This window comes from Protomyctophum bolini (assembly GCF_963924005.1).
Source record: "Protomyctophum bolini genome assembly, chromosome: 18".
In the NCBI taxonomy this organism is placed as follows: Eukaryota; Metazoa; Chordata; class Actinopteri; order Myctophiformes; family Myctophidae; genus Protomyctophum; species Protomyctophum bolini.
The window spans coordinates 1,504,276-1,530,728 of record NC_137879.1 but is presented as its reverse complement, the minus strand read 5'-3'; the positions used below and the strand labels follow the sequence as shown (position 1 = coordinate 1,530,728).

General features: G+C 42.6%; 2 protein-coding genes across 9 annotated transcripts in view; both read left to right on the top strand.

The window, feature by feature from the left end:
• arhgap27 (Rho GTPase activating protein 27) overlaps positions 1-5,206 on the top strand; it is a 53,045-nt gene extending 47,839 nt beyond the window's left edge. For both annotated transcript variants that reach the window (XM_080789123.1, XM_080789122.1), the window contains 4 exons: positions 818-895; positions 1,444-1,575; positions 2,416-2,521; positions 4,339-5,206. In XM_080789123.1, the coding sequence (XP_080645249.1) occupies positions 818-895; positions 1,444-1,575; positions 2,416-2,521; positions 4,339-4,516 (494 nt within the window). In that variant the 3' untranslated portion in view covers positions 4,517-5,206. The remainder of the gene's footprint in view (positions 1-817; positions 896-1,443; positions 1,576-2,415; positions 2,522-4,338) is intronic.
• A 5,750-nt stretch (positions 5,207-10,956) lies between these two features.
• LOC308333367 (vacuolar protein-sorting-associated protein 25) overlaps positions 10,957-26,453 on the top strand; it is a 208,638-nt gene continuing 193,141 nt past the window's right edge. For all 7 annotated transcript variants that reach the window (XR_013965793.1, XR_013965794.1, XR_013965795.1 and 4 more), the window contains exons 1-5: positions 10,957-11,030; positions 15,646-15,791; positions 16,288-16,341; positions 16,960-17,048; positions 22,739-22,814. Coding sequence is in view for 2 of the 7 variants with exons in the window: in XM_080789735.1 (XP_080645861.1) it covers positions 10,984-11,030; positions 15,646-15,791; positions 16,288-16,341; positions 16,960-17,048; positions 22,739-22,814 (412 nt within the window). In the remaining 5 variants the exon portion in view is untranslated. The remainder of the gene's footprint in view (positions 11,031-15,645; positions 15,792-16,287; positions 16,342-16,959; positions 17,049-22,738; positions 22,815-26,453) is intronic.

Here is a 26,453-nt window from a genome sequence, read left to right as displayed (position 1 = left end):
GTTGTGACCAGGCTTTACTTTATGCTTCTCTGCCTTACGTTGTGACCAGGCTTTACTTTATGCTTCTCTGCCTTAACGTTGTGACCAGGCTTTACTTTATGCTTCTCTGCCTTAACGTTGTGACCAGGCTTTACTTTATGCTTCTCTGCCTTACGTTGTGACCAGGCTTTACTTTATGCTTCTCTGTCTTACGTTGTGACCAGGCTTTACTTTATGCTTCTCTGTCTTACGTTGTGGCCAGGCTTTACTTTATGCTTCTCTGTCTTACGTTGTGACCAGGCTTTACTTTATGCTTCTCTGCCCGTCGGCCTCCAGTCTACTGTAGAAACTAGACCTGTACGTGCCCGTCGGCCTACTTGAGAACGGTGCAACTTGGGAACCTAATAATACCCGTTGTCAACTTGTCATAGCACCCGTTTTAACTGTCTGTCTGTGTCCAACATGGAGATCTCTGTATCTGCCGTTGTCTGAAGAGGGCAAACTGACTGACTATGAAAATGGACTGGTTAAGTATACTTACTCAAATGGCAGGTGTGGGGGTTGCCGTGGCAATCAATTGTCTGAAGGCAGCTAGAGGCTGGACATTGCACAGGTGAGGGGATTTAGGCTGATTAGGCCCACTGGCAGAGCCTGAGCATGCAGAGCCTTTTGTGGTGGTATTTTATAGATTTTGTTGGGGGGGTTTTTTTGCGTGCATGCGTGCGTCCAGGTCTGGACATCGATGGACTGTACAGAGTGATATTTACACTGTGTGTGTGTGTGTGTGTGTGTGTGTGTGTGTGTGTGTGTGCATGTGCGTGTGCGTGTGTGCGTCCAGGTCTGGACATCGACGGTCTCTACAGAGTGAGCGGGAACCTGGCGGTCATCCAGAAGCTTCGCTACAAGGCTGACCACGGTGAGGAGGACCACGACCTTTGACCTTTGCCCTATGACCTTAACAGACACCTATACGTGACAGACTTGACCGTTCTGTAGTCTTTCTGTTATGTTGCATTGACCCATTTTTGGGGCGGGAACCCCTTTTGGTGTTATAGCATTACGTTATGCTTTAGGCTATTGAAAAAAAAGCAGATCTACAAGCTCTCGCCACTCGGCACCACCGAGTGGCGAGCTTGTAGTTCATCTATGAGCTTGTAGGTCTGCTTTTTTTTTTTTTAATCGAAGAACGACCGACATATAGAAACATAGCTTTTTCAGAAAACTGTCAGGATGTATAGAAGACATTTATAGAATCTGATCTCAGGTCAGAATGGGTTAAGTAGTGTAGTAAAGTTTTGTGTGTGTGTGTGTGTGTGTGTGTGTGTGTGTGTGTGTGTGTGTGTGTGTGTGTGTGTGTGTGTGTGTGTGTGTGTGTGTGTGTGTGTGTGTGTGTGTGTGTGTGTGTGTGCGTGCGTGCGTGTGCGTGTGCGTGTGTGTGTGCGTGCGTGCGTGTGCGTGTAACAGAGGAGCTGGACCTGGAGGACGGTCAGTGGGAGGACGTTCACGTCATCACCGGAGCTCTGAAGCTGTTCTTCAGAGAACTTCCAGAGCCGCTGTTTCCTTTCAGCCACTTCAACGACTTCATCACCGCGATACGTGAGTCTATATAGTCACTTAATGACATCATCACCGCTATACGTGAGTTTACAGTCACTTAATGACATCATCACCGCTATACGTGAGTTTACAGTCACTTAATGACATCATCACATGTCTATACGTGAGTCTACAGTCACTTAATGACATCATCACCGCTTTTGGGGGTCCCTGGAGAAACATATTTTCAGATGGGGGTCCCGTAGATCTGCTGTTTTCTCGGGGGAACTCGGAACCACCACCTGATAGTGTGATGTCACTATATTACTGTTTATTTCATTGGCCCTTTTGACTGTCAAGGGTTCAGCCTCCAGGAAGAAACCTTAAATACAAAGTTAATACACCATCGCAGATAAAAAACGACTCCAGGGTGTCAGGGTGTCTAATGAAGTACTGTCACCTCATAGACACATGAAACACTGGAAGAATACAACAATTGTGGCACTCCATCTTTAATTAGTGTTGATGTAATATAATGTCTCCTAAAGGAACCCAGGACTACAGCACTAAAGTGTCTTAATGTTAGTGTTAATTAATGTTAATGTAATGTAATGTCTCCTAAAGGAACCCAGGACTACAGCACTAAAGTGTCTTAATGTTAATGTAATGTTAATGTAATGTTGTCTCCTAAAGGAACCCAGGACTACAGCACTAAAGTGTCTTAATGTTAATGTAATGTTAATGTAATGTTGTCTCCTAAAGGAACCCAGGACTACAGCACTAAAGTGTCTTAATGTTAATGTAATGTTAATGTAATGTTGTCTCCTAAAGGAACCCAGGACTACAGCACTAAAGTGTCTTAATGTTAATGTAATGTTAATGTAATGTTGTCTCCTAAAGGAACCCAGGACTACAGCACTAAAGTGTCTTACATGCGTCAGCTGGTCAGGTCTCTGCCTCCGCCCAACCGGCACACCATGGACCTCCTGTTCGGACACCTGCGCAAGTATGAGCTGCTTCTGTTTGGTGTGGAACCCTTTTTAACCCTGAAGTATGATCTCCTTCTGTTTGGTGTGGAAACCCTTTTTAACTGTGAAGTATGAGCTGCTTCTGTTTGGTGTGGAACCCTTTTTAACTGTGAAGTATGAGCTGCTTCTGTTTGGTGTGGAACCCTTTTTAACAGTGAAGTATGAGCTCCTTCTGTTTGGTGTGGAAACCTTTTTAACAGTGAAGTATGAGCTGCTTCTGTTTGGTGTGGAACCCTTTTTAACAGTGAAGTATGAGCTGCTTCTGTTTGGTGTGGAAGCCTTTTTAACTATGAAGTATGAGCTGCTTCTGTTTGGTGTGGAACCCTTTTTAACGAAGATGTACCGTACAGATGAAAAACAAAGCAGAATATTCATCAGCAATGTGTCGACCCTGAGACACAACATCTCAAAAACACAACATCGTACAGCACGATGTTGTGTTTTTGAGATGTTGTGTTTCAGGGTCGTAGAGTGTAGAACTCTCTCTGTTCAATTCAATTAAATTTATTATAGTGTCAAATCACAACAAGTTGTCTCAAGACACTTTACAACCAACAAAGATCCACCCAGAGCATTAAGCAATATTGCGACAATGGTAACGAAAAACTCCCCTTTAGGAAGGAACGTCAGGCAGAACCCGACTCTAGGGTGGGCGGCCATCTGCCTCGACCGTGTCGGGGGGGTAGAGGGAGAGAGAGAGAGAGATAGACAGAGAGACAGAGACAGAGTGTTGGTTATCGAGTGTAAAAAACTAAAATACATCTCTTGGATGCACCTGGGATGTATCCTGGGGGCGGCTGTGGCTCAGGAGGTAGAGCAGGTCGTCCAATGATCCGTGGGTCGGCGGTTCGAATCCCGGCTCCTCCTCCTCCTCCTGTCTACATGTGGAAGTGTCCTCGGGCAAAGACACTGAACCCCAAATTGCTCCCGATGTGCTGGTTGTTGGTGCCTTGCATGGCTTCCGCCGCAATCGGTGTATGAATGGGTGAATGTAATGCACGATCTATGTAAAGCGCCTTGGATAAAGGCTGCTATATAAATGCACCATTTACCATTTATCCTCAGTGATGTATATCCTGAGGTCAACAGGGTTTCGGGTCTCCCAACATCATACCCCTCACTCAGGTGACCCAGCCGGGGTTGATCAAGTCCCGACTTACGTCCCAGTAGCTACCCTCGATCAGTCCCACTAGGGGGAAAATAAGTGTAGAACTCTCTCTCTCTGTGTTTCAGTGTAATCTCTGATTGAATGAAATATTTATTAACAGTTTGCAGAATTACAGTATACATTTCAAGCACAAACTCAATACAAAGACTGTTAACTGTGAGTGGACGACCCAATTAAGCATTACACTTGGTTACAACAGGGTCCACATTGTTCAATTCATCAAAACATTTAGAGACGTACAAATAGACACTTCTATATAGTTAAAGAACAGAACAGGAATTCATCATAAAGGAAGCAAGAAGGGAAAAGATACATATACAGTGAGGGGAAAAGGGGGGGGTGGTGGGGGAATTCAGATTTTACGGGGGCCAGTTTCGAATTGCAGCCGTCCAGGTGCCCTTTGAGAGTGGTTTTGAAGGAGTCAAGGGATTCGCATGTCTTAATGATGGTTGGTATGGTTTTTGGTGGCATATAATTCGCAATAATTTAGTCCCTTGTTTGTGCCGAATCTGGATTGTACATGGTACTCTCTCTCTCTCTCTCTCTCAGTGTAACATAGTGTCTCTCTCTCTCTCTCTCTCTCTCTCTCTCAGTGTAACACAGTGTCTCTCTCTCTCTCTCTCTCAGGGTGATCGAGCTTGGTGAGCAGAACCGTATGACGGTGCAGAACGTGGCCATCGTGTTCGGCCCGACGCTGCTCCGGCCGGAGACGGAGTCGTCCAACATCACCATGAACACCGTGTTCCAGAACCACATCGTGGAGACCGTGCTCAACGAGTACCAGTACCTCTTCCACGCCAGCTGAACCAACCAATGGCAGCACACACAGCTTCCCCTCCAACCAATGGCAGCACAGCTTCCACTTCCAACCAATAGCAGCACGTCTTCCACTCTAGCTGAATGACCATATATGTCAAACTCAAGGCCCGGCCGGGGGCCAAATCAGGCCCGTGAATTAATTGAATTAATGCCACAGACGAAAAACACACGAAAGTCCACACTATTGATCCATAATGTATAAATGATAGTTCTGGGTTCTGGGACAGCGAGGCCTTTTCGTGGAGGGGTCAGAATGAAATTTGGACTTGGACTGTTTTTCGTCTGTGGTACTCAATTATTATCTTTGGCCCGCGGGATGATATTTAATTAGTATTAGAAGAACTGGCCCTCTGGTATATATTGCACGGGACCACCATGATACTACAAGTCCCACAATGCACTGCGAGTGCAATGGCGCATATCGAGGGCCCGCAATTAAGCGCAAGCATGCGTCTTCTCTTCACTATATTGATCAGCAGTGATTATATCACTTGTGGTCAACTTTCAGCTATACCCCTCTCCCCAAAAATGGCCCGTGTGTTGAAACACAGTCCGGCCCTAGACTTGTACCAATTTCTTTATTTTGGCCCCTCTGTGTATTTGAGTTTGACATCCCTGATAGCGACGCTGTAGGGTTCATTTGGTTGGAACATGTTTTAATCGCCTGTTTTCCATGATTTAAAAAAAAAGCATAATTTTTAGACATAATAATAATAATATATATGTGGGAATGTAAAGCGAGGGCCCTTTGGGTTTCTGTCTCGTCTTCTGAGTTAGAACGTGTAGTGGAGAAGTAACTATAGCTCTGATTCTCTATTTTAATTATTTTAATGACGTTTAAGACGCAAGAAACACTTTCCTGGGTTTTTTTAATACGTTTTTATTTTATTTTATAATATATTTTAGTCATGGCGCCAACATGTTCATGACCAGAAATCTGTCATGAAAATGTGGTCTCAATTCCTTCCTGGAGTACAAAGTCACGCCTCCATGCTGCATATGAGCCTGAATGTGGAATATATTATGTGCATCATAGGCCAATATTCTGCATATACTTGCCATATAAATCCATAGCACCACCGTTAGCCTTTTCATGTCGCGCACCCCCTAGAAGGCACTCGCCTCATCCGCACCACAAGGGGTGCCACACACGCACCACAGTTTGGGAACCACTGCTTTAGTCAAACACACAAGACTTTATTTTTTCTTTTTTTTAAGTAAATTTTATTCAAAGAGTATGACATTGTGCAATTTTCACAGACAGAGAATATGACTCTTATTTTCTCCCACAACTCCTTTCCCAGTCATCCCCACCCACCCACCATCTTTCCCCACGAGGCCAGACATACAAACAACATATAAACACAGGTATAAAACCAGTAGGTTGAGTACAAAACAATACACACAACATACAGTATACACACAGGTATAAAACCAATAGGTAGACAAGATAAACACACAAGACTTTATTATTTTTCTGGCCCATAGGGAACGAATTTCAAATTGTGCTGCTGTTATCTGTGCCACAAATACTATTAACGTCGACTCACTGCAGTGAAATGTCCCTTTAACCCATTCTGGACGGGTTGTTTTAAAGCATTATGTTATACTTTAGCTATTGATGAATAAAATAGCAGATCTACAAGCTCAGCTTGTAGATTACAGACAGACTTACGGCCAAGCTACACCAGGCAATTTTGCGCCCGTGCGTATCCGTTTACTGCACGCGTTTACTGAGCGCGTACAGTGCGTTTGGATAGGACCAATATATGTCAATGATACCAGGCTACACCAGACGCACGGATACCGCGGGCCATCCTACGCGTGCTCTAAAAATAGGATCGGTTCTAATGTCTTTACGTGCGTATAATGCCCCCATGCGCGCGTATCTATATATATCCTCCCGGAAGGTCCCGCACAAACCTGCCGCACGTCTGACAGATGGATGTAGCCTGCAGGGTATTTGGCTTACGCACGCACGGTCCGCGCGTTTAGAGTAAACGGGCGAGAAAAGCCTGGTGTAGCTTTTGGCCGTGAGGGAGGATAGAAAGTACAAGCTCAGCTTATAGATCAAGCATGGCACCGAGTGCCGCGCTTATACGAGCTTGTAGATCTGCTATTTTTTTGAAAGATAGTGAAAATGTGGTGCAAATCATTGACTATATATATATTCTTTCAGAGCGTTTTTTTTTTAATTTCATCCCACGATTTTGTAACCCAGTTTTCTTTTCACCCAGTGCCAATTATCTAATGTAATCCTGGGCGCTACACTTCCTCTGCCAACCTGGGGGGGGGCAGCGGACTGACCTCATGCCTCCTTCTATGCATGAGGAGTCCAAGCTGCTTCTTTTCACCTGACAGAGGGGAATTTCCCCGGCCGGACGTAGCGCGTGGAAGGAACACGTTATTCCGACCAGTTCCTTTCCCCTCCATCAGGCGCCCCGGCTGGCCAGGGGGAGGCAGTTTAGAGACCAGGATTACTGCATGTTTTTGTGAGGGTACCTACCCTATAGGGGACACAGGGAGAACATGCAAACTCCACACAGAAAGGCCCTTTCGCCAACCCCCGCCTCGGGTATGGGCACTGATGACGCGGAGGAGGGAAGAGGTGTTTCTGTCAGTAAAACTGTCAGGATTTAGAAGACATTTTGTAGAATGGGTCCTCAGGTCTTTATAAAGGGGTTAAGAATTAACTGTTTTCTATCTGACAAAGCGCTACGCTGCAAGATTCACCTTTTAGCATTATTATATTTGTAATGTTTTGTTTGTTTTGTTTTTCTTTCATCGTTTATGACTACAATGATTGTACCTTATATAACACACGGACCTGGAGTTAATTCGTTTTATTTTTCCACACGCGATCAAACAAACGTTCATTTTTAGACCATTTGGAAGATTCCTTGTTTTTTTTTTGTTTTTTTTATGTTGGCTCAGATTTGTATGTTTATAAAAATGTCTATGTGAATCATGGACGGCAATAACTCAGAGAAACTACATGTGCTAATGTCTCACCTGTACCCGCGTGATCTGTCTGTCAATGTAATATAGATGTTTATAAAAGAAACATTAATACAAAAGAACTGGTTTATGAATTCATCATCAATATTCAGGATAATCTCCGCGCTATAGGTCCTACAGCAGGGCTTCTCAGAGTGGGACAAGTCTATTTAGGGATGCACCCAAAGGGACATTCTTGGCCGAAAACCCAAATATCCGAATATGATCCTACGTCTCACTCCCACCTGGTGAGACGTAGGAGGGGCCCGGCCAGGAGACAACCCACAGAGCCTCCTAGTCCCTCCACGTAGGAGGGGCCCGGCCAGGAGACAACCCACAGAGCCTCCTAGTCCCTCCACGTAGGAGGGGCCCGGCCAGGAGACAACCCACAGAGCCTCCTAGTCCCTCCATGTACCAGAAGTGTACCTGTAGTTCTGGAGTAGTTCCAACGGATTGTGTGCCCCTGGTTCTTCCCTATTTGGGCCGAAACCGAATAGGCCGAAATTTTATTTTTAGCCATTTTCTACCGAATATTTTCTGCGGCCGAATATTCGGTGCATCACTACTAAGGATAATTATATAAAACCCACTTGCAATTAAAAAAAAAAAAAAATAGCCGACCTACAAGCTCACAACACGTCATGTTGTGACGCGTTGAGAGCTTGTAGATCAGATATTTTTGCTGAATGTTCCCCTCCTCTCCGGAATAGCAATGCATGGGGTTCTATAACAAAATACATACATGGATGCACCTGGGTTGTATCCTCAGTGATGTATCCTGAGGTCATCACCTGGGACGTATCCTCAGTGATGTATCCTGAGGTCATCACCTGGGACGTATCCTCAGTGATGTATCCTGAGGTCATCACCTGGGACGTATTCCTCAGTGATGTATCCCGAGGTCATCACCTGGGACGTATCCTCAGTGATGTATCCTGAGGTCATCACCTGGGACGTATCCTCAGTGATGTATCCTGAGGTCATCACCTGGGACGTATCCTCAGTGATGTATCCCGAGGTCATCACCTGGGACGTATCCTCAGTGATGTATCCTGAGGTCATCACCTGGGACGTATCCTCAGTGATGTATCCTGAGGTCAACACCTGGGACGTATCCTCAGTGATGTATCCTGAGGTCATCACCTGGGACGTATCCTCAGTGATGTATCCCGAGGTCATCACCTGGGACGTATCCTCAGTGATGTATATCCTGAGGTCATCGGGGTTTCAGGTCTCCCAACATCATACCCCTCACTCAGGCGACCCAGCCGGGAGTGATCAAGTCCCGACTTACGTCCCAGTAGATACCCTCCATCAGTCCCATTAGGGAAAAACCAGGGCCACACAATCCGTTCCTCCTGAACTACTCTGCCGGGACTGGGAGGTACCATTCTGGCGCATCTTTAGTTTTGGGTCTTAGAGGCTAAAATGTCATCAGTACATATTAGTAGGCTACATTGATCACAGTATTTTGATCACAGCCTAATTAGTGTTCACAGTGGTGGAGACAGTAAGTATTCTGTGACATCATTTTTCTCGGCAGTATTCACATTTTGTCCATGTTGTAGAATCCCAGTTATAGTGTAAAACATTAGAGTATATACTGTAAAACATTAGAGTATATAATGTAAAACATTAGAGTATATACTCCGAGTGTAAAACATGCTATTGCTGTCACGAGTCACGTCACCACTCAGTGTCACAAATGCACAGCTCCATGTACGGCCTAGGTTTTGCTGCCATCTTCTGGCCACAATGGACAATTGCAGAATCCAGATGAACATAATCTAGAGCAGGGGTGCGGGCAACTGTGACGATGGAGAGGGCCACTATATTTCCACACACACTCCAGAGGGCCACTATATTTCCACACACACACTCCAGAGGGCCACTATATTTCCACACACACTCCAGAGGGCCACTATATTTCCACACACACTCCAGAGGGCCACTATATTTCCACACACACACTCCAGAGGGCCACTATATTTCCACACACACTCCAGAGGGCCACTATATTTCCACACACACACTCCAGAGGGCCACTATATTTCCACACTCACTCCAGAGGGCCACTATATTTCCACACACACTCCAGAGGGCCACTATATTTCCACACACACTCCAGAGGGCCACTATATTTCCACACACACTCCAGAGGGCCACTATATTTCCACACACACTCCAGAGGGCCACTATATTTCCACACTCACTCCAGAGGGCCACTATATTTCCACACACACTCCAGAGGGCCACTATATTTCCACACTCACTCCAGAGGGCCACTATAGTTCCACACACACTTCAGAGGGCCACTATATTTCCACACACACACTCCAGAGGGCCACTATATTTCCACACACACTCCAGAGGGACACTATATTTCCACACACTCCAGAGGGCCACTATATTTCCACACACACTCCAGAGGGCCACTATATTTCCACACTCACTCCAGAGGGCCACTATATTTCCACACACACTCCAGAGGGCCACTATAGTTCCACACACACTCCAGAGGGCCACTATAGTTCCACACTCACTCCAGAGGGCCACTCTAAGTTCCACACACACTCCAGAGGGCCACTATAGTTCCACACTCACTCCAGAGGGCCACTATAGTTCCACACTCACTCCAGAGGGCCACTATAGTTCCACACACACTCCAGAGGGCCACTATAGTTCCACACACACTCCAGAGGGGCCACATTGCATATTACATTACTGTCGTAGCAAAAATAGCCGATCTACAAGCTCAAAAAGCGACGCCTTTTGAGCTTGTAGATCAGCTATTATTTTGGCTATATTCGAATTGAAATCCTGATTTTTTTTTTTGCTATTTTTGAATTGGAATCCTAAAAAGTAACATAAATTTCAAATGCCTTCAATTATAGATACGTTAACCAAAATGAACTGAATACAAATACATTGGACATAAAAAAAAAGACAATGCCATTTTAATATCATTAAACTACTAATTTAGACAAATATGTAATTAAAGCGGGTCATGTTTGGAATTGTAAACAGCTGAAATCAATAATATATCAGTAATGGTACCAACATCAATAACGGTCCATTTGGTTCCATTTGTACACTCTCAGAGTTAAATTAACATTGATTTAACAATATAAATCGGGGGTCCCAGAGATAATAGCCTAATGCCATTACATGGGGGGTCCGTAGACTAATGCATGTCAAACTGGGGGTCCTTCAAATTAAACAGTGTTGAGAATCACTACTAGAGAACGTAAACGTCTTCTCTTATGGGGGTCCCTGGCAATGGCATACGTTTTCTAATGGGGGGTCCGCGGGGCTGATTAGTGTCAATTTGCGAGTCCTTGACATGAACAGGTTTGCTGTTCTGGGGGAACCTATAGCAGGAGAACCATGTTCTAGTCGGACCTGTTTTGTCGGTGGGATGTATTTCCGCCGTGTGTCACAGTGTCAGCGGTCAGGATGAGTTTTGAGTATCCCTGGCAGTACAACTTCCCTCCTTTCTTCACGTAAGATGTTTGTTTTAATTCTCTTTATTATTATTATTATTATTATTATCACCGCGTGTCTGTGGTAGAGGAACTCCTTTAATGAACCCACGCCACTGACGCCTCTGGAATAACGAAGTTACATCTCTGTGTTTACTTTCCTGTTAGCCGTGGAAGCTAACTGGCTAACAGACACACAGTGCTACAGGGAAGTTGGATTGTTGTTATTATTATGGGAACTCCTCGCCTGTAAAAGTACTTATTTTACTATATATTAGGTCAGCGGTTCCCAAAGTCTTTCATGTCAAGGACCCCCCAAACGATACTCATTATCCTGCGGACCCCCCATTAGAAAAAATATACCAATAAGGACCCCTTCACGAGAGAAGATTTTGACGACTCTAGCAGTGTTTCTCAGCCAGTTTAATTTCAAGGACCCCCAGTTTGACATGCATTAGTTCTACGGACCCCCCATTTGATGGCGTTTCTATCTCTGGGACCCCCAATTTAATTTAGTAAAATCTATGTTCATTTAACTCAAATGGAACCAAATGGAGTCCCGCACATTTGTACACTCTCAGAGTTACAGAGTTATTTGGTTTCTAACTATACATTTAGCTGCGGACCCCCTGGAACTCCCTCAAGGACCCCTATAGCTAATAACATTGTAATTAGTAATGTAACATTGTAATGTAACAATAGATTCTTGTGCAAAATGCAACCAAATAGTTTATTTTTTATAAAAGGATCCCCATTAGCTTTTGCCTTGACAAAAGCTAGTCTTCCTGGGGTCCGACACAGACAAACATTTAACATTTAAACAAAGGCAATACTTACAATTGTTTACAAACACTAACTCAAAATAAAACATAGTAAAATAAAATATTAAATAAGAAATAAAAAAACATAGGAGAAATAAAAACATAGCAAAAAAATCACTTTCAACACATTATACATTTTAATTTTATACATTTTAATACAATTTAACATAATGTAGCGCATACACGCACGCACGCACGCACACACAGGCACACACACTTCACAAGTGTAAATAATGTATTTCTTGTTTTTGTTTTTGTTATTTTCCATACCTATGTTTGATTACTTTGTCTTAATATTTGTATATTACTATTTGTTTAAATTGTATATTAACTTTGGTGAGAACCACTTATAAGCCCTCCCTGGGTTTCTTTTCTCACCTGCACACACTTCTTTTATTGATGTTACCTTTTTGTACTGTTTTTATTGTGCGAAATAAACTAAACTAAAAACTAAACTAATTATTATTTTCCCAGGGTTTACATAAGGCGTTCTTTTAACTTGATTTTAAAGATGAATTTTGTATTTGTATTGGTTATACACTTTGGTGGACCAGTAAGGTTCATAAATGTTTAATCATTATCATGTTATTAATACAACGTATACAGTACAAATTAAGCTACTTACTTCAGTCAACAATTATATAGACAATCAGTCATGACTAAAGTAATATTATATTTGACAGATGTACACTATACAGCTGTCGCTGTATCGCTATTAGTGTCGCTATAATAACCATAATATCATGTTGATAATTATGATCTTATTTGAATTTAATAGGAATGTTTAAATTAGATTCAGGCAATGAAGTATGCAACATTATTTATACATTTTTAAAATATGTTGACTCTAGAGTTCCAACACCAGCCACTGAGTGACAGCCCAAAGTAAAAACACTCCTATTTGATTGTATTAATTATAAACACCAACATTGCAGCTGAACGGAAACTATGAGCTTGAATTATCCTTATAGTGATGCAGTAATGTTCGGCCTATTCGGTTTCGAACTAGGAACTAGAAATGCCATTAAATGGGGGTCCGTGGACTAATGCATGACAAACTGGGGGTCCTTGAAATTAAACGGGTTGAGAATCACTGCTATAGCCTTATCTTCTCTTATGGGGGTCCATGGCATTAGGTTTTCAATTGGGTGTCCGCAGGCTCATTAGTGTCAATTTGAGGGTCCTTTAGCCCTGGTCCAGTGCTTACAGCGGGGGTCCTTGACATGAAAAAGTTTGGGAACCACTGCTCTAGAGTTGCTTGATGAACAAGGAACTACAGTAGCCTATATGTGTCCCTGTCAGGGGCGGCTAACTGGCACATGATGACAGCACAGTCCTTTGCAATTTGCAACTCTAGATTTATTATAGCCTAATGATATGAAGTGACTTGCCATAAACCATCCATTGACTCCCCATTCATCCAATTTGCATCTGCTTGTATTAAACGACATTAAACTCACCAACATTGCAGCTGTAGGGAAAGGTTGAATATCCACTTTCAAACTGCAAAGCTTTTGTTTCATAAAAATCCACCGAATCTTTTTCCCACTCAGCTCTGCACTTAGTTTTTCTTCTTTTTTAGTTATATCTCACTACTAGAACTTTCTGACTCTGAGGTAGATAAGATGTTTGGCTGTGAACAGCATCCATTAGTTTTTTCAATGTTTTGGACCGGGAGCCTGGTGAAATAGTTGCTAAGATACGACACTGCATAGTGATTGGCTCTGCTGCATGCCTATGAAGAGTACTGACCAATGAGCTGTGCCTAGCGCCTCTCTAGACAGCAGGTTCCATGTATTCCTCCTGTTCCCATAGCTCAGATGGCTGCCCCTTCTGCTTGTGTGTGTATGTGTGAGTGTCCGCATGTGAGCGACTGAGAATCACCATAACGCGCTGTCATTCTTCCACGACCCCAAAATACGGGATTAAGTGCGTCCCGTATCGGTTCATTACGGGACAGGTCTTTTAGTTGTCAAATACGATACAAACCCGTATTTTACGGGACGGTTGGCAACCTTACCCCCATTAGAAAATATATACCAATTAAGGACCCCTTCACGAGAGAAGATTTTGACGACTCTAGCAGTGATTCTCAGCCAGTTTAATTTCAAGGACCCCCAGTTTGACATGCATTAGTCTACGGACCCCCATTTAATAATAATAATAATAATAATAATAATAATAAAACTTTATTTGTATAGCACCTTTCATGACATGAAATGCAGCTCAAAGTGCTTAATACAGAAAAATGGAGAATAAAAGAAAAGCAAGGCAACAACATTAAGAACAAGCAGTAATGCAATACAGTGAGGACATGAATAACAAAAATAAAAGATCAATTAAAAGCAATGTTGTAGAAGTGGGTCTTGAGCTGAGCTTTAAAAATGTCTACAGATGGCATTTCTATCTCTGGGACCCCCAATTTAATTTAGTAAAAATCTATGTTAATTTAACTCAAATGGAACCAAATGGAGTCCCGCACATTTGTACACTCTCAGAGTTACAGAGTTATTTGGTTTCTAACTATACATTTAGCTGGGGACCCCCTGGAACTCCCTCAAGGACCCCTATAGCTAATAACATTGTAATTAGTAATGTAACATTGTAATGTAACAATAGATTATGGTGCAAAATGCAACCAAATTGTTGTTATTGTTTATAAGGATCCCCATTAGCTTTTGCCTTGACAAAAGCTAGTCTTCCTGGGGGGTCCGACACAGACAAACATTTAACATTTAAACAAAGGCAATACTTACAATTGTTTACAAACACTAACTCAAAATAAAACATAGTAAAATAAAATATAAAATAAGAAATAAAAAAAACATAGGAGAAATAAACAAAGAAAAACTTAGCAAAAAATCACTTTCAACACATTATACATTTTAATTTTATACATTTTAATACAATTTAACATAATGTAGCGCATACACGCACGCACGCACGCACACACAGGCACACACACTTCACAAGTGTAAATAATGTATTTCTTGTTTTTGTTTTTGTTATTTTCCATACCTATGTTTGATTACTTTGTCTTAATATTTGTATATTACTATTTGTTTAAATTGTATATTAACTTTGGTGAGAACCACTTATAAGCCCTCCCTGGGTTTCTTTTCTCACCTGCACACACTTCTTTTATTGATGTTACCTTTTTGTACTGTTTTTATTGTGCGAAATAAACTAAACTAAAAACTAAACTAATTATTATTTTCCCAGGGTTTACATAAGGCGTTCTTTTAACTTAATTTTAAAGATGTATTTTGTATTTGTATTGGTTATACACGTTGGTGGACCAGTAAGGTTCATAAATGTTTAATCATTATCATGTTATTAATACAACGTATACAGTACAAATTAAGCTACTTACTTCAGTCAACAATTATATAGACAATCAGTCATGACTAAAGTAATATTATATTTGACAGATGTACACTATACAGCTGGCCAAAGTGTCGCTATATTAACCATAATATCGTGTTGATAATTATGATCTTATTTGAATTTAATAGGAATGTTTAAATTAGATTCAGGCAATGAAGTATGCAACATTATTTATATATATTTAAATATGTTGACTCTAGAGTTCCAAGTTCCAACACCAGCCACTGAGTGACAGCCCAAACTAAAAACACTTTGATTGTATTAATTATAAACACCAACATTGCAGCTGAACGGAAACTATGAGCTTGAATTATCCTTATAGTGATGCAGTCATTTTCGGCCTATTCGGTTTCGAATGTTCTAAACATGTTATAACATGTTCTAAACATGTTCTAAACATTTTATAAACATATTATCTCCTCCTCCAGGTTGCAGCCCAACGTGGACACCCGTCAGAAGCAGCTGGCGGCCTGGTGTTCTCTGGCGCTGGCGTTCTGTCGCCACCAGAGGATCTACACGCTGGACGTGTTGGAGGCTCAGGAGAGCCCCGTCTTCAACAACAAGAAGATCCAGCGTATCCTTCTGATGAGAAGCCCCTATCGTCCCGTTCTGACCTGAGATCAGATTCTAGAAATGTTCTTCTACATCCTGACAGTTTTCCATTCTGACCTGAGATCAGATTCAAAAAATGTTCTTCTACATCCTGACAGTTTTCTGAAAAAGCTATGTTTCTATGTCAGTCGTTCTTCGATTTTTCAAAAATAGCAGACCTACAAGCTCGTAGCGCGCCACTCGGTGGCGCATTTAGTTTTCGTCAGTGAAAAAAGGTAGGTAGGAAGGGACTGGGGGGTCCCTGGGGGGTCCCCTGGAAGCAAAGATGCGAGTTAGAAACGTTCGCTGTGAAATAATATATATATATATATATATATATATATATATATATATATATATATATATATATATATACCGGTAGTCAAATATTTGCACACGTTTTCACGATTCTTCAAAAATATCAGATCTACAAATGACGCTGAAATGAAGTGAGTTTTCTGGCCTTAACTGAGTTCCAGGAAAGCTTTCCCAGGAGGCCATCCAGGTGGTGTTTGAAGAGCTCAGGAAAAAAGGTAATAAAGGCGTTCTTCATTTATTTAACCCATTCTGACCCGAGATCAGATTCATACGAGGTTTCCACTGGACACACACTGGTCTGATGAACCCATTCTGACCTGAGATCAGATTCTAAAAAAATGTCAGTCGTTCTTCGATTTTTCAAAAATAGCAGACCTACAAGCTCGTATCGCGCCACTCGGTGGCGCGCTACGAGCTTGTAGATCTGCTATTTTTTCAATAGCTAAAGCATAACATGGTGCGAACACCAAAATGGGTTCCCGGTCAGAATGGGTTAAAAAAAAAAGGTAATAAAGGTGTTTTTCATTCATTTTTAGGTCATTTTCACTTTAGTCTGAGTTCATATGGGTTTATTTGTCGTGTGAGATTGAATCAGAGTTGTTCTGATACTGGTATATGTTACTCGGGCCGATACCACCCTCAAGTACTCTTACTCGGAAACGGCCACGATACTTTGACACCCAATACCGGTTACTGAAAATTGCTCGGGATTAAGAGCGTCTGATGAATGACTACATTATTATTATTATTATTATACATCATTCTTGTTCTCTCTGGTTTCAGGAAACCTGGAGTGGTTGATAAAAACATTGTGGTGTTCTCTCTGGTTTCAGGAAACCTGGAGTGGTTGGATAAAAACAAGTCCCGCTGTTTAGTGATGTGGAGACGACCAGAGGAGTGGGGCAAGCTGATGTACCAGTGGGTGAGTGTCTATCATTATAGTGACCAGAGGAGTGAGGCAGGGTGAGTGTCCTCTCTATCACTATAGTGACCAGAGGAGTGAGGCAGGGTGAGTGTCCTCTCTATCACTATAGTGACCAGAGGAGTGAGGCAGGGTGAGTGTCCTCTCTATCACTATAGTGACCAGAGGAGTGAGGCAGGGTGAGTGTCCTCTCTATCACTATAGTGACCAGAGGAGTGAGGCAGGGTGAGTGTCCTCTCTATCACTATAGTGACCAGTCACCAGAGTCCCCTTTCTGAAACCAGCTCCTCGCCCCTCGCCCTACACACTTGCCCTCGATATGCACGTTCACGCGAGGCTGCGCCGTATTAAGTGTCGTCCGAAACCAAGCAGCCTTGAGTGGAAGTGGCTCATAAAGCCCTCAAGAGCGAGTCTGTGCCGATCTAGACTCCATTGCCTTGTGCAGCCCTGCTCTCTGTCTGCATGGAAACCGCGACCTACAAATGTAAGAACCGCCACAAATAAATGATACATAAACTCCTCCTAAACTATCTTCATCTGATGCAGAATAGACAACGCTCCAACTGATGTTCACAAGGGCTCTTTATTTACCCCCACCGTGAAAAAACTATAAATGAAACCACACAACAAAACAACTTTTAACAATGAATACAATGAATGAACACCATGGATGTATAGGCCTATGACATGTCATTTCTGACAGTCACGCTGTATTTCCTTTTTCCATATTAATGAAATCACACAATACACGATGCAATGCAATATAACTGTACAGACAAAATAACAGTGACAGTGATGCTTGCGGAACTCGACTCCGTCTCGTTCCTGACCGCATCCCTGTCGTGGCAATAATCACGTTTACCCACACCCGGCTCTCGTGTAATATTGCTTAATTCAGTGCTGTACATATGGCTGTATGTGATGTGGTGTGTGTGTACTCTGTCTCAGTGTGTACTGTACTGTATTCAGTACTGTACATATTGCTGTATGTGATGTGGTGTGTGTACTCTGTCTCAGTGTGTAGTGTAGTGTATTCAGTACTGTAGATATGGCTGTATGTGATGTGGTGTGTGTACTCTGTCTCAGTGTGTAGTGTAGTGTATTCAGTACTGTAGATATGGCTGTATGTGATGTGGTGTGTGTACTCTGTCTCAGTGTGTAGTGTAGTGTATTCAGTGCTGTACATATGGCTGTATGTGATGTGGTGTGTGTACTCTGTCTCAGTGTGTAGTGTAGTGTATTCAGTACTGTAGATATGGCTGTATGTGATGTGGTGTGTGTACTCTGTCTCAGTGTGTAGTGTAGTGTATTCAGTGCTGTACATATGGCTGTATGTGATGTGGTGTGTGTACTCTGTCTCAGTGTGTAGTGTAGTGTATTCAGTACTGTAGATATGGCTGTATGTGATGTGGTGTGTGTACTCTGTCTCAGTGTGTAGTGTAGTGTATTCAGTACTGTAGATATGGCTGTATGTGATGTGGTGTGTGTACTCTGTCTCAGTGTGTAGTGTAGTGTATTCAGTACTGTAGATATGGCTGTATGTGATGTGGTGTGTGTACTCTGTCTCAGTGTGTAGTGTAGTGTATTCAGTACTGTAGATATGGCTGTATGTGATGTGGTGTGTGTACTCTGTCTCAGTGTGTAGTGTAGTGTATTCAGTACTGTAGATATGGCTGTATGTGATGTGGTGTGTGTACTCTGTCTCAGTGTGTACTGTAGTGTATTCAGTACTGTAGATATGGCTGTATGTGATGTGGTGTGTGTACTCTGTCTCAGTGTGTACTGTAGTGTATTCAGTACTGTAGATATGGCTGTATGTGATGTGGTGTGTGTACTCTGTCTCAGTGTGTAGTGTAGTGTATTCAGTACTGTAGATATGGCTGTATGTGATGTGGTGTGTGTACTCTGTCTCAGTGTGTAGTGTAGTGTATTCAGTACTGTAGATATGGCTGTATGTGATGTGGTGTGTGTACTCTGTCTCAGTGTGTACTGTAGTGTATTCAGTACTGTAGATATGGCTGTATGTGATGTGGTGTGTGTACTCTGTCTCAGTGTGTACTGTAGTGTATTCAGTACTGTAGATATGGCTGTATGTGATGTGGTGTGTGTACTCTGTCTCAGTGTGTACTGTAGTGTATTCAGTACTGTAGATATGGCTGTATGTGATGTGGTGTGTGTACTCTGTCTCAGTGTGTAGTGTAGTGTATTCAGTACTGTACATATGGCTGTATGTGATGTGGTGTGTGTACTCTGTCTCAGTGTGTAGTGTAGTGTATTCAGTACTGTAGATATGGCTGTATGTGATGTGGTGTGTGTACTCTGTCTCAGTGTGTAGTGTAGTGTATTCAGTACTGTAGATATGGCTGTATGTGATGTGGTGTGTGTACTCTGTCTCAGTGTGTAGTGTAGTGTATTCAGTACTGTACATATGGCTGTATGTGATGTGGTGTGTGTACTCTGTCTCAGTGTGTAGTGTAGTGTATTCAGTACTGTAGATATGGCTGTATGTGATGTGGTGTGTGTACTCTGTCTCAGTGTGTACTGTAGTGTATTCAGTACTGTAGATATGGCTGTATGTGATGTGGTGTGTGTACTCTGTCTCAGTGTGTAGTGTAGTGTATTCAGTACTGTACATATGGCTGTATGTGATGTGGTGTGTGTACTCTGTCTCAGTGTGTAGTGTAGTGTATTCAGTACTGTAGATATGGCTGTATGTGATGTGGTGTGTGTACTCTGTCTCAGTGTGTACTGTAGTGCAGGGGTAGGCAACCTTTTTTTACATGAAGGGCCATGATATTTTTCCTTGATACTCAGAGTGCCATAGTAATAAATTCCCTTAGTCAATAGTACATTTCCACGGTTTCCACATATTGTATTGTCCATTTTGTGTTTCTACATGTCATGCATATTTCCACATTAGAACAGTTATAAACTCAGGGCAATATGTCCACCTTAGAACAGTTATAGACTCATAGTTTCACATAATGACAGAACAGACTATTTTTGTTTTAAATAAAATAAATTAAAACAAAACTCAGTGCAATATTTTCAGAACAGTCTCTTTCTCTCCTTTAACTAAAATAAAATAAACATGAGTCACAGATCAGTGCAATATTTTCAGAAGTCTCTCTTTCTCTCTCTCTCTTTAACTAAAAAAAGAGCCTACAGAAAATAAAGAAAGCCTACCAGTCAGTCAGTGTGAGCCCTGGCCCTGTTTCCCTTTGCTAAGCTCCGTTATCTGGGGGTTATAATTGGTCACTTTCAGTTGCACACATGCTTCAGAGCGGTCAGCAGTCAAACGACTGCGGGAGGGGCTGAGTACGTCCTTCATGTGTGAAAAGATTTGCTCACAGAGATAGGTTGAACCGAAGACTGATAACAGAGCCAATGCAACGTTCTTGAGGCAGCAGAATGTGTCTGGTACGGATATCCAACACGTGTAGATGCAGGTTGAATGATTTTTCACTGCTGTAGTTTCCAACTCTTTGCGTAGCTCTGCAAACTTAGTCACCCATAGTGCTGAACTTTTTAGTTCAATCAGCTGCATTTCCAAATCCTGTGTGCCCAGCCAGAGTCAGAGATGAATCAAACTCGTGTCCATCAAAGCTGTCGGGCTTGATCAAAAAAGAGAACATGTCGTCATATTTCCTGAAGTCCACAAATCGTCTCAAGAACTCAGATTCCAGGTCACCGATGTATTTGCCGATCCCAGTGGTGTCGATGCGGTGCTCAGCCTCGGCCTCCGCTGACAGCTTTAGTACGAGCTCCCCTACGTGCTTGAAATAGCGGAAAACGGAGGTCGCAATGTCTTTTTTTAAAGACTGGCAGCTTGCCGACAAAAGAAGCCCACGTTTCATACATGTCCAAAACCGTTTGACCCGCACCTTGTAACTGGAGATTGAGCTCGTTCAGATATATCAGCCAGAAACATGAGTTTCATCACCCACTTCTCATCCTCCAGTTCTGGGTAGTTTTGGCCCTTTTCAACAAGGAAGGCTTTTACAGCGTCAAAACAGCCTACAAATCTCTCCAAACACTTTCCCACAGCTGAGCCACCTAACTGCGCAATGGAGAGGGATATCTTTGTATGTGCTGTCCATTTCCTCGAGTAGGGACTGGAACTGGCGGTGTGTGAGAGCAGATCGCTTAACTATGAAGTTAAACATTTTGGTCACTGTATCCATAACCTTATTAAGATCTGAATTTGACATTTTTGCACAGAGGTTTTCTTGGTGTATTATGCGGTGCAGTTTCATGACGGGTTGGCCGACTGCATCCTCAATCAATTTGACAGCTCCTATGTTTTTCCCAGTCATGGCAGCGGCGACGTCTGTTGTCACTGCAAATATCTTTTTGATATCAACCCCTCGTTCCTTAAAATGATCAATAAACACCTTTGCTACATCGGCACCTTTTGTTGTGTCGGGCATTGGTTTTAAGCAGCAAAGTTCTTCTCTTACAGTCGAATCACAGTATTTTGTCATTACTGCCAAACGTGGCATGTCATTTATATCCACGCTCTCATCAAGTGCAACACTAAATACAGTGGCATCTTTCAACACAGCAGTTTGCTGTGAATTAACATCTTCTGCCATTTCTTCTATGCGTCGCTGGACTGTTCTGGCAGACGTGGGGATTTATTTTATTCTGGACTTGATTGTCTCTTTATTTGGCGAGCCATAAAAACAAAGCATCTGCACTTAACTGGAACGCCTCTTTGATGTATTCACCGTCGGTGAATGGCTTGCCACGTTTTGCGACGCAGTGGGCATAAAGATAACTTGCTTCAGTGCCATGGTGTTTAGCAGTGGAAAAAGCTTTCAGTGTGTTGGTTTGCTTGTCGTAAGCGGATAAAGCTCTTTTTATTGCCTCTGTCTTGTCTGCCGTATCTTTGAAAGATTTTTCGTGTCTAGTTTCAAAGTGACGCTTAACGCTTGACGTCCGACACACATTCTCAAGACATAAAACGCAGACAGAGCGCGATCTTGCTGCTGAACAAATCCATATTCATCTCTCCATGTGGGCTGGAATGCTCAGGGAATCTAATTTGTAATGTTCTCTCACACGGAGCCACAACAACATGAGTGCAGTCGCACACACACCGGCGTCCTGCGAATATGACGTAACGTTAACAGCCCCGCTCCGTGCGTTGAAAACAGCCGATCTACAAGCTCACAATGCGTCGCATATAGGTGAGCAGCACATATAAAACTCGGCATGAATACTGCAGAAGGTATCATTTATTTTACAACATGCACATGCAAGGGGACTTGCAATTCATTTAATAAATATAAAATAATTATAATAATTAAAATTAAATAAAAATAAATAATTAAAAAAAAAAGATTCTCCCAGAATCTGGCAGCGTGCCAGCCGATACGACCCGGCGTGCCATCGTTGGCACGCGTTCCCTAAGGTTGCCGACCCCTGCTGTAGTGTATTCAGTACTGTACATATGGCTGTATGTGATGTGGTGTGTGTACTCTGTCTCAGTGTGTAGTGTAGTGTATTCAGTACTGTACATATGGCTGTCTGTGATGTGGTGTGTGTACTCTGTCTCAGTGTGTAGTGTAGTGTATTCAGTGCTGTACATATGGCTGTATGTGATGTGGTGTGTGTACTCTGTCTCAGTGTGTACTGTACTGTATATTGCTGTATGTGATGTGGTGTGTCTTCTTCTTGTGTTCCAGGTGTCTAAAAACGGCCTGGTCAACTCCGTGTTCACCTTCTATGAGCTGTGTAGCGGAGACGACACCGAAGGAGAAGGTACGTTTGGTTCACCTTACGGTGATGACACCGTGTGGGCGGGGTTAACTCAGGTTATGAGCTGTGTAGCGGAGAAGGTACGTTTGGTTCACCTTACGGGGCGGCGCTTTGGGACATATCTAGGCAGGCGGTCGTACAATTCCATTAGGAAGGTCATCAAGTGACCCGGACGTTGCTTCCTCCTCGATACATAGCATTGTGCGGGCCACATAGTTGTATAATATAATATCCAATATAGAATTCCAATGGCATTCCCTCAGTCACATTTGGCCACATATTATTTTATTGCACTTTATTCTGGGTTTGCGACAGTATTTCTCGACAGCAAAACATTTCCCATCTCTCTGTGATAACCACATTGAGATACAGTTTTGGCATATCAATTATTTAACAGTACTTTGTGGTCTACCTCTAATGAGTAATATAGTTCTGGCGTTGCAAGACTGTTGCCTTTCACAATTTTCTAATGCTTAAAATATAAATGCTTCCGTCGTACAGTCTGGAGCAACGGAAGCTCTGATCATGAGTAAAATATAAATGCTTCCGTCGTACAGTCTGGAGCAACGGAAGCTCTGATCATGAGTAAAATATAAATGCTTCCGTCGTACAGTCTGGAGCAACGGAAGCTCCGATCATGAGTAAAATATAAATGCTTCCGTCATACAGTCTGGAGCAACGGAAGCTCTGATCACGAGTAAAATATAAATGCTTCCGTCGTACAGTCTGGAGCAACGGAAGCTCCGATCATGAGTAAAATATAAATGCTTCCGTCGTACAGTCTGGAGCAACGGAAGCTCTGATTCATGAGTAAAATATAAATGATTCCAATATACAGTCTGGAGCAGGGGTGCCCATTACGTCGATCGCGGTCGACCAGTCGATCGCAAGCGCTGCGCAGGTAGACCGCTTGGCCCTGACATGAAAAAAAACCAATCCTCGAGTCGCCTCGGGCAGGCGGCGGCGCGGCGGCGGCTTTAAAACCCCCCACAATGCAGTGCCTTGTTTTCAAGTGTGGGGAACGTCGGGTCTGTTCTGTTGTTAAACAAACACATTAAAAGGATATCTATCCATCATTGTTCATATAGGAAGATGCGCGCGGCAAAGAAGCCTAAAACATATCACTTCCATGCAGAGTGGGAAGAAGATTATTTTTTCACGATGTCACATTCCAAGTCCAACTGCGTTTGCCTTACTCGAGCCCATCGCTACATTCATGTGCTTCCCATTCAGAAGCTGATGTTGATTCCATTGCCTCGAAAATAGCAACACTTTTTAACATGAACTCTTCTGCGTTGGAGAATGAGATCATGGCACTGCAGGCTGACATACAGTTAAAGTTGAGCACCCGCGATGGAGAGTTTTGTAACTTACTCGTGGAGGAAAAGTATCCAAACATCAGGACTTGTGCAGCCTCGCTCACAGCGTTATTTGGCTCCACATATTTATGTGAATCTGCGTTTTCCCACATGAAGATAATTAAGTCCAAATATCGTTCCACGTTGACGGACGATCATTTGGAGGCCTGTTTAAGACTAGCTGTCAGCAGTGACTGTCCGGATTACGCAGCGCTGACGGACTCCATTCAGTGCAAGGCTGCAAGCAGTCATCTGATTAAAGGGATAGTTCAGATTTTTTTAACTTAAATTGTATGAAATACTTTCCATTAATATAGTGGTTGCAACTGTAGGCCTATTAATTGATTGCCAGAGTCCTGTGGTAGGAGTTCTGCTCTGGTTGAGTTGAGTGGTGCATTATTCCTTCATGTGATTGTGTATGCTTTTTATGTGTGATACTTTTAATATTTGTAACATTTTATGAGCAATATGTTATTACAAATTGAAATTGATTGACGTTATTACAAAGAGTAACTTTAACAAAAAATCTCTTCTTTGCAATGTGGGGTAACTGAAAAGGTGAATAAATAGAATTGATTTTGAAACAGTCCAAATGCCTTAATGTTATTTATTTTAAGCAATGGGATAATATTTTTTTGGTTGGTAGATCACCTTGAGCTGGCAATTTTAAAAGTAGAACTCAAGTCAAAAAAGTGTGGGCACCCCTGGTCTGGAGCAACGGAAGCTCTGATCATGAGTAAAATATAAATGCTTCCGTCGTACAGTCTGGAGCAACGGAAGCTCTGATCATGAGTAAAATATAAATGCTTCCGTCGTACAGTCTGGAGCAACAGAAGCTCTGATCACGAGTAAAATATAAATGCTTCCGTCGTACAGTCTGGAGCAACGGAAGCTCTGATCACGAGTAAAATATAAATGCTTCCGTCGTACAGTCTGGAGCAACGGAAGCTCTGATCATGAGTAAAATATAAATGCTTCCGTCGTACAGTCTGGAGCAACGGAAGCTCTGATCATGAGTAAAATATAAATGCTTCCGTCGTACAGTCTGGAGCAACGGAAGCTCTGATTCATGAGTAAAATATAAATGCTTCCGTCGTACAGTCTGGAGCAACAGAAGCTCTGATTCATGAGTTAAATATAAATGCTTCCGTCATACAGTCTGGAGCAACGGAAGCTCTGATCATGAGTAAAATATAAATGCTTCCGTCGTACAGTCTGGAGCAACGGAAGCTCTGATCATGAGTAAAATATAAATTCTTCCGTCGTACAGTCTGGAGCAACGGAAGCTCTGATCATGAGTAAAATATAAATGCTTCCGTCGTACAGTCTGGAGCAACGGAAGCTCTGATCATGAGTAAAATATAAATGCTTCCGTCGTACAGTCTGGAGCAACGGAAGCTCTGATCATGATCAAGTGAAACCTCCTCCTCAGTTTCGTCTTTACAGTCACGCAAATGTCTAATCCTAATATAAATCTAATCCTAATAAATTTCTAATCCTAATATAAATCTAATCCTAATAAATTTCTAATCCTAATATAAATCTAATCCTAATACATTTCTAATCCTAATATAAATCAAAATCATCTAGGCATATATAGCCGCTTAGCAAAAATGTAAATATATATATATATTTTTAAAGCTACCGGTATTTTAAAATATATTTTCATTAACGGAAATGCCAGCTATTTGGGAAAGTGTAGTTCCAGTTCCAGACTCTATATAGCACTGGGAAGTGTAGTTCCAGTTCCAGACTCTATGGGCGCGTTCGGAAATGCGCACCGGGAATGTGGTCAGTTTGTTGAGTGTGGTGGGCGGTGACGTCACAGAGTGCGTTCAGTGTGCCTTATTTACGAACGACCAGTTACAACCAAACACACCTTCCTGTAGGGGGCGTGCACGTTTGTGATTGTTTTGATCCTACGCCTGCACTAAAACTCGAGTCTCTGCAGCCAACGAGAAACGCAGCACAAGTACAACTTCACAAGCAAGTAGCCTAGCCTACTGTAGAAGAGCAACATGGCAGAAGCGATGGCTACAGTTGTTTCTCTGTTGGCAAGTTCAGCCGTTGTTGTTGTTGCAATAGTGGACAGCGACGAGGATGACGGCGAAGTTGAGAATGTATAAAGTAGGCACTATAGCCTTGGGCTAATCACAGCGCTGCCCACTGACTGTGTGCGTTCTGTACCTAGGTACAGAACGCCACCTGGGAGCGCTAGAGACACAGCTGTGACGTAAGCACACCATTCACACCGAGCAACCCTACCCTGAGGGTAGGGTTGCTC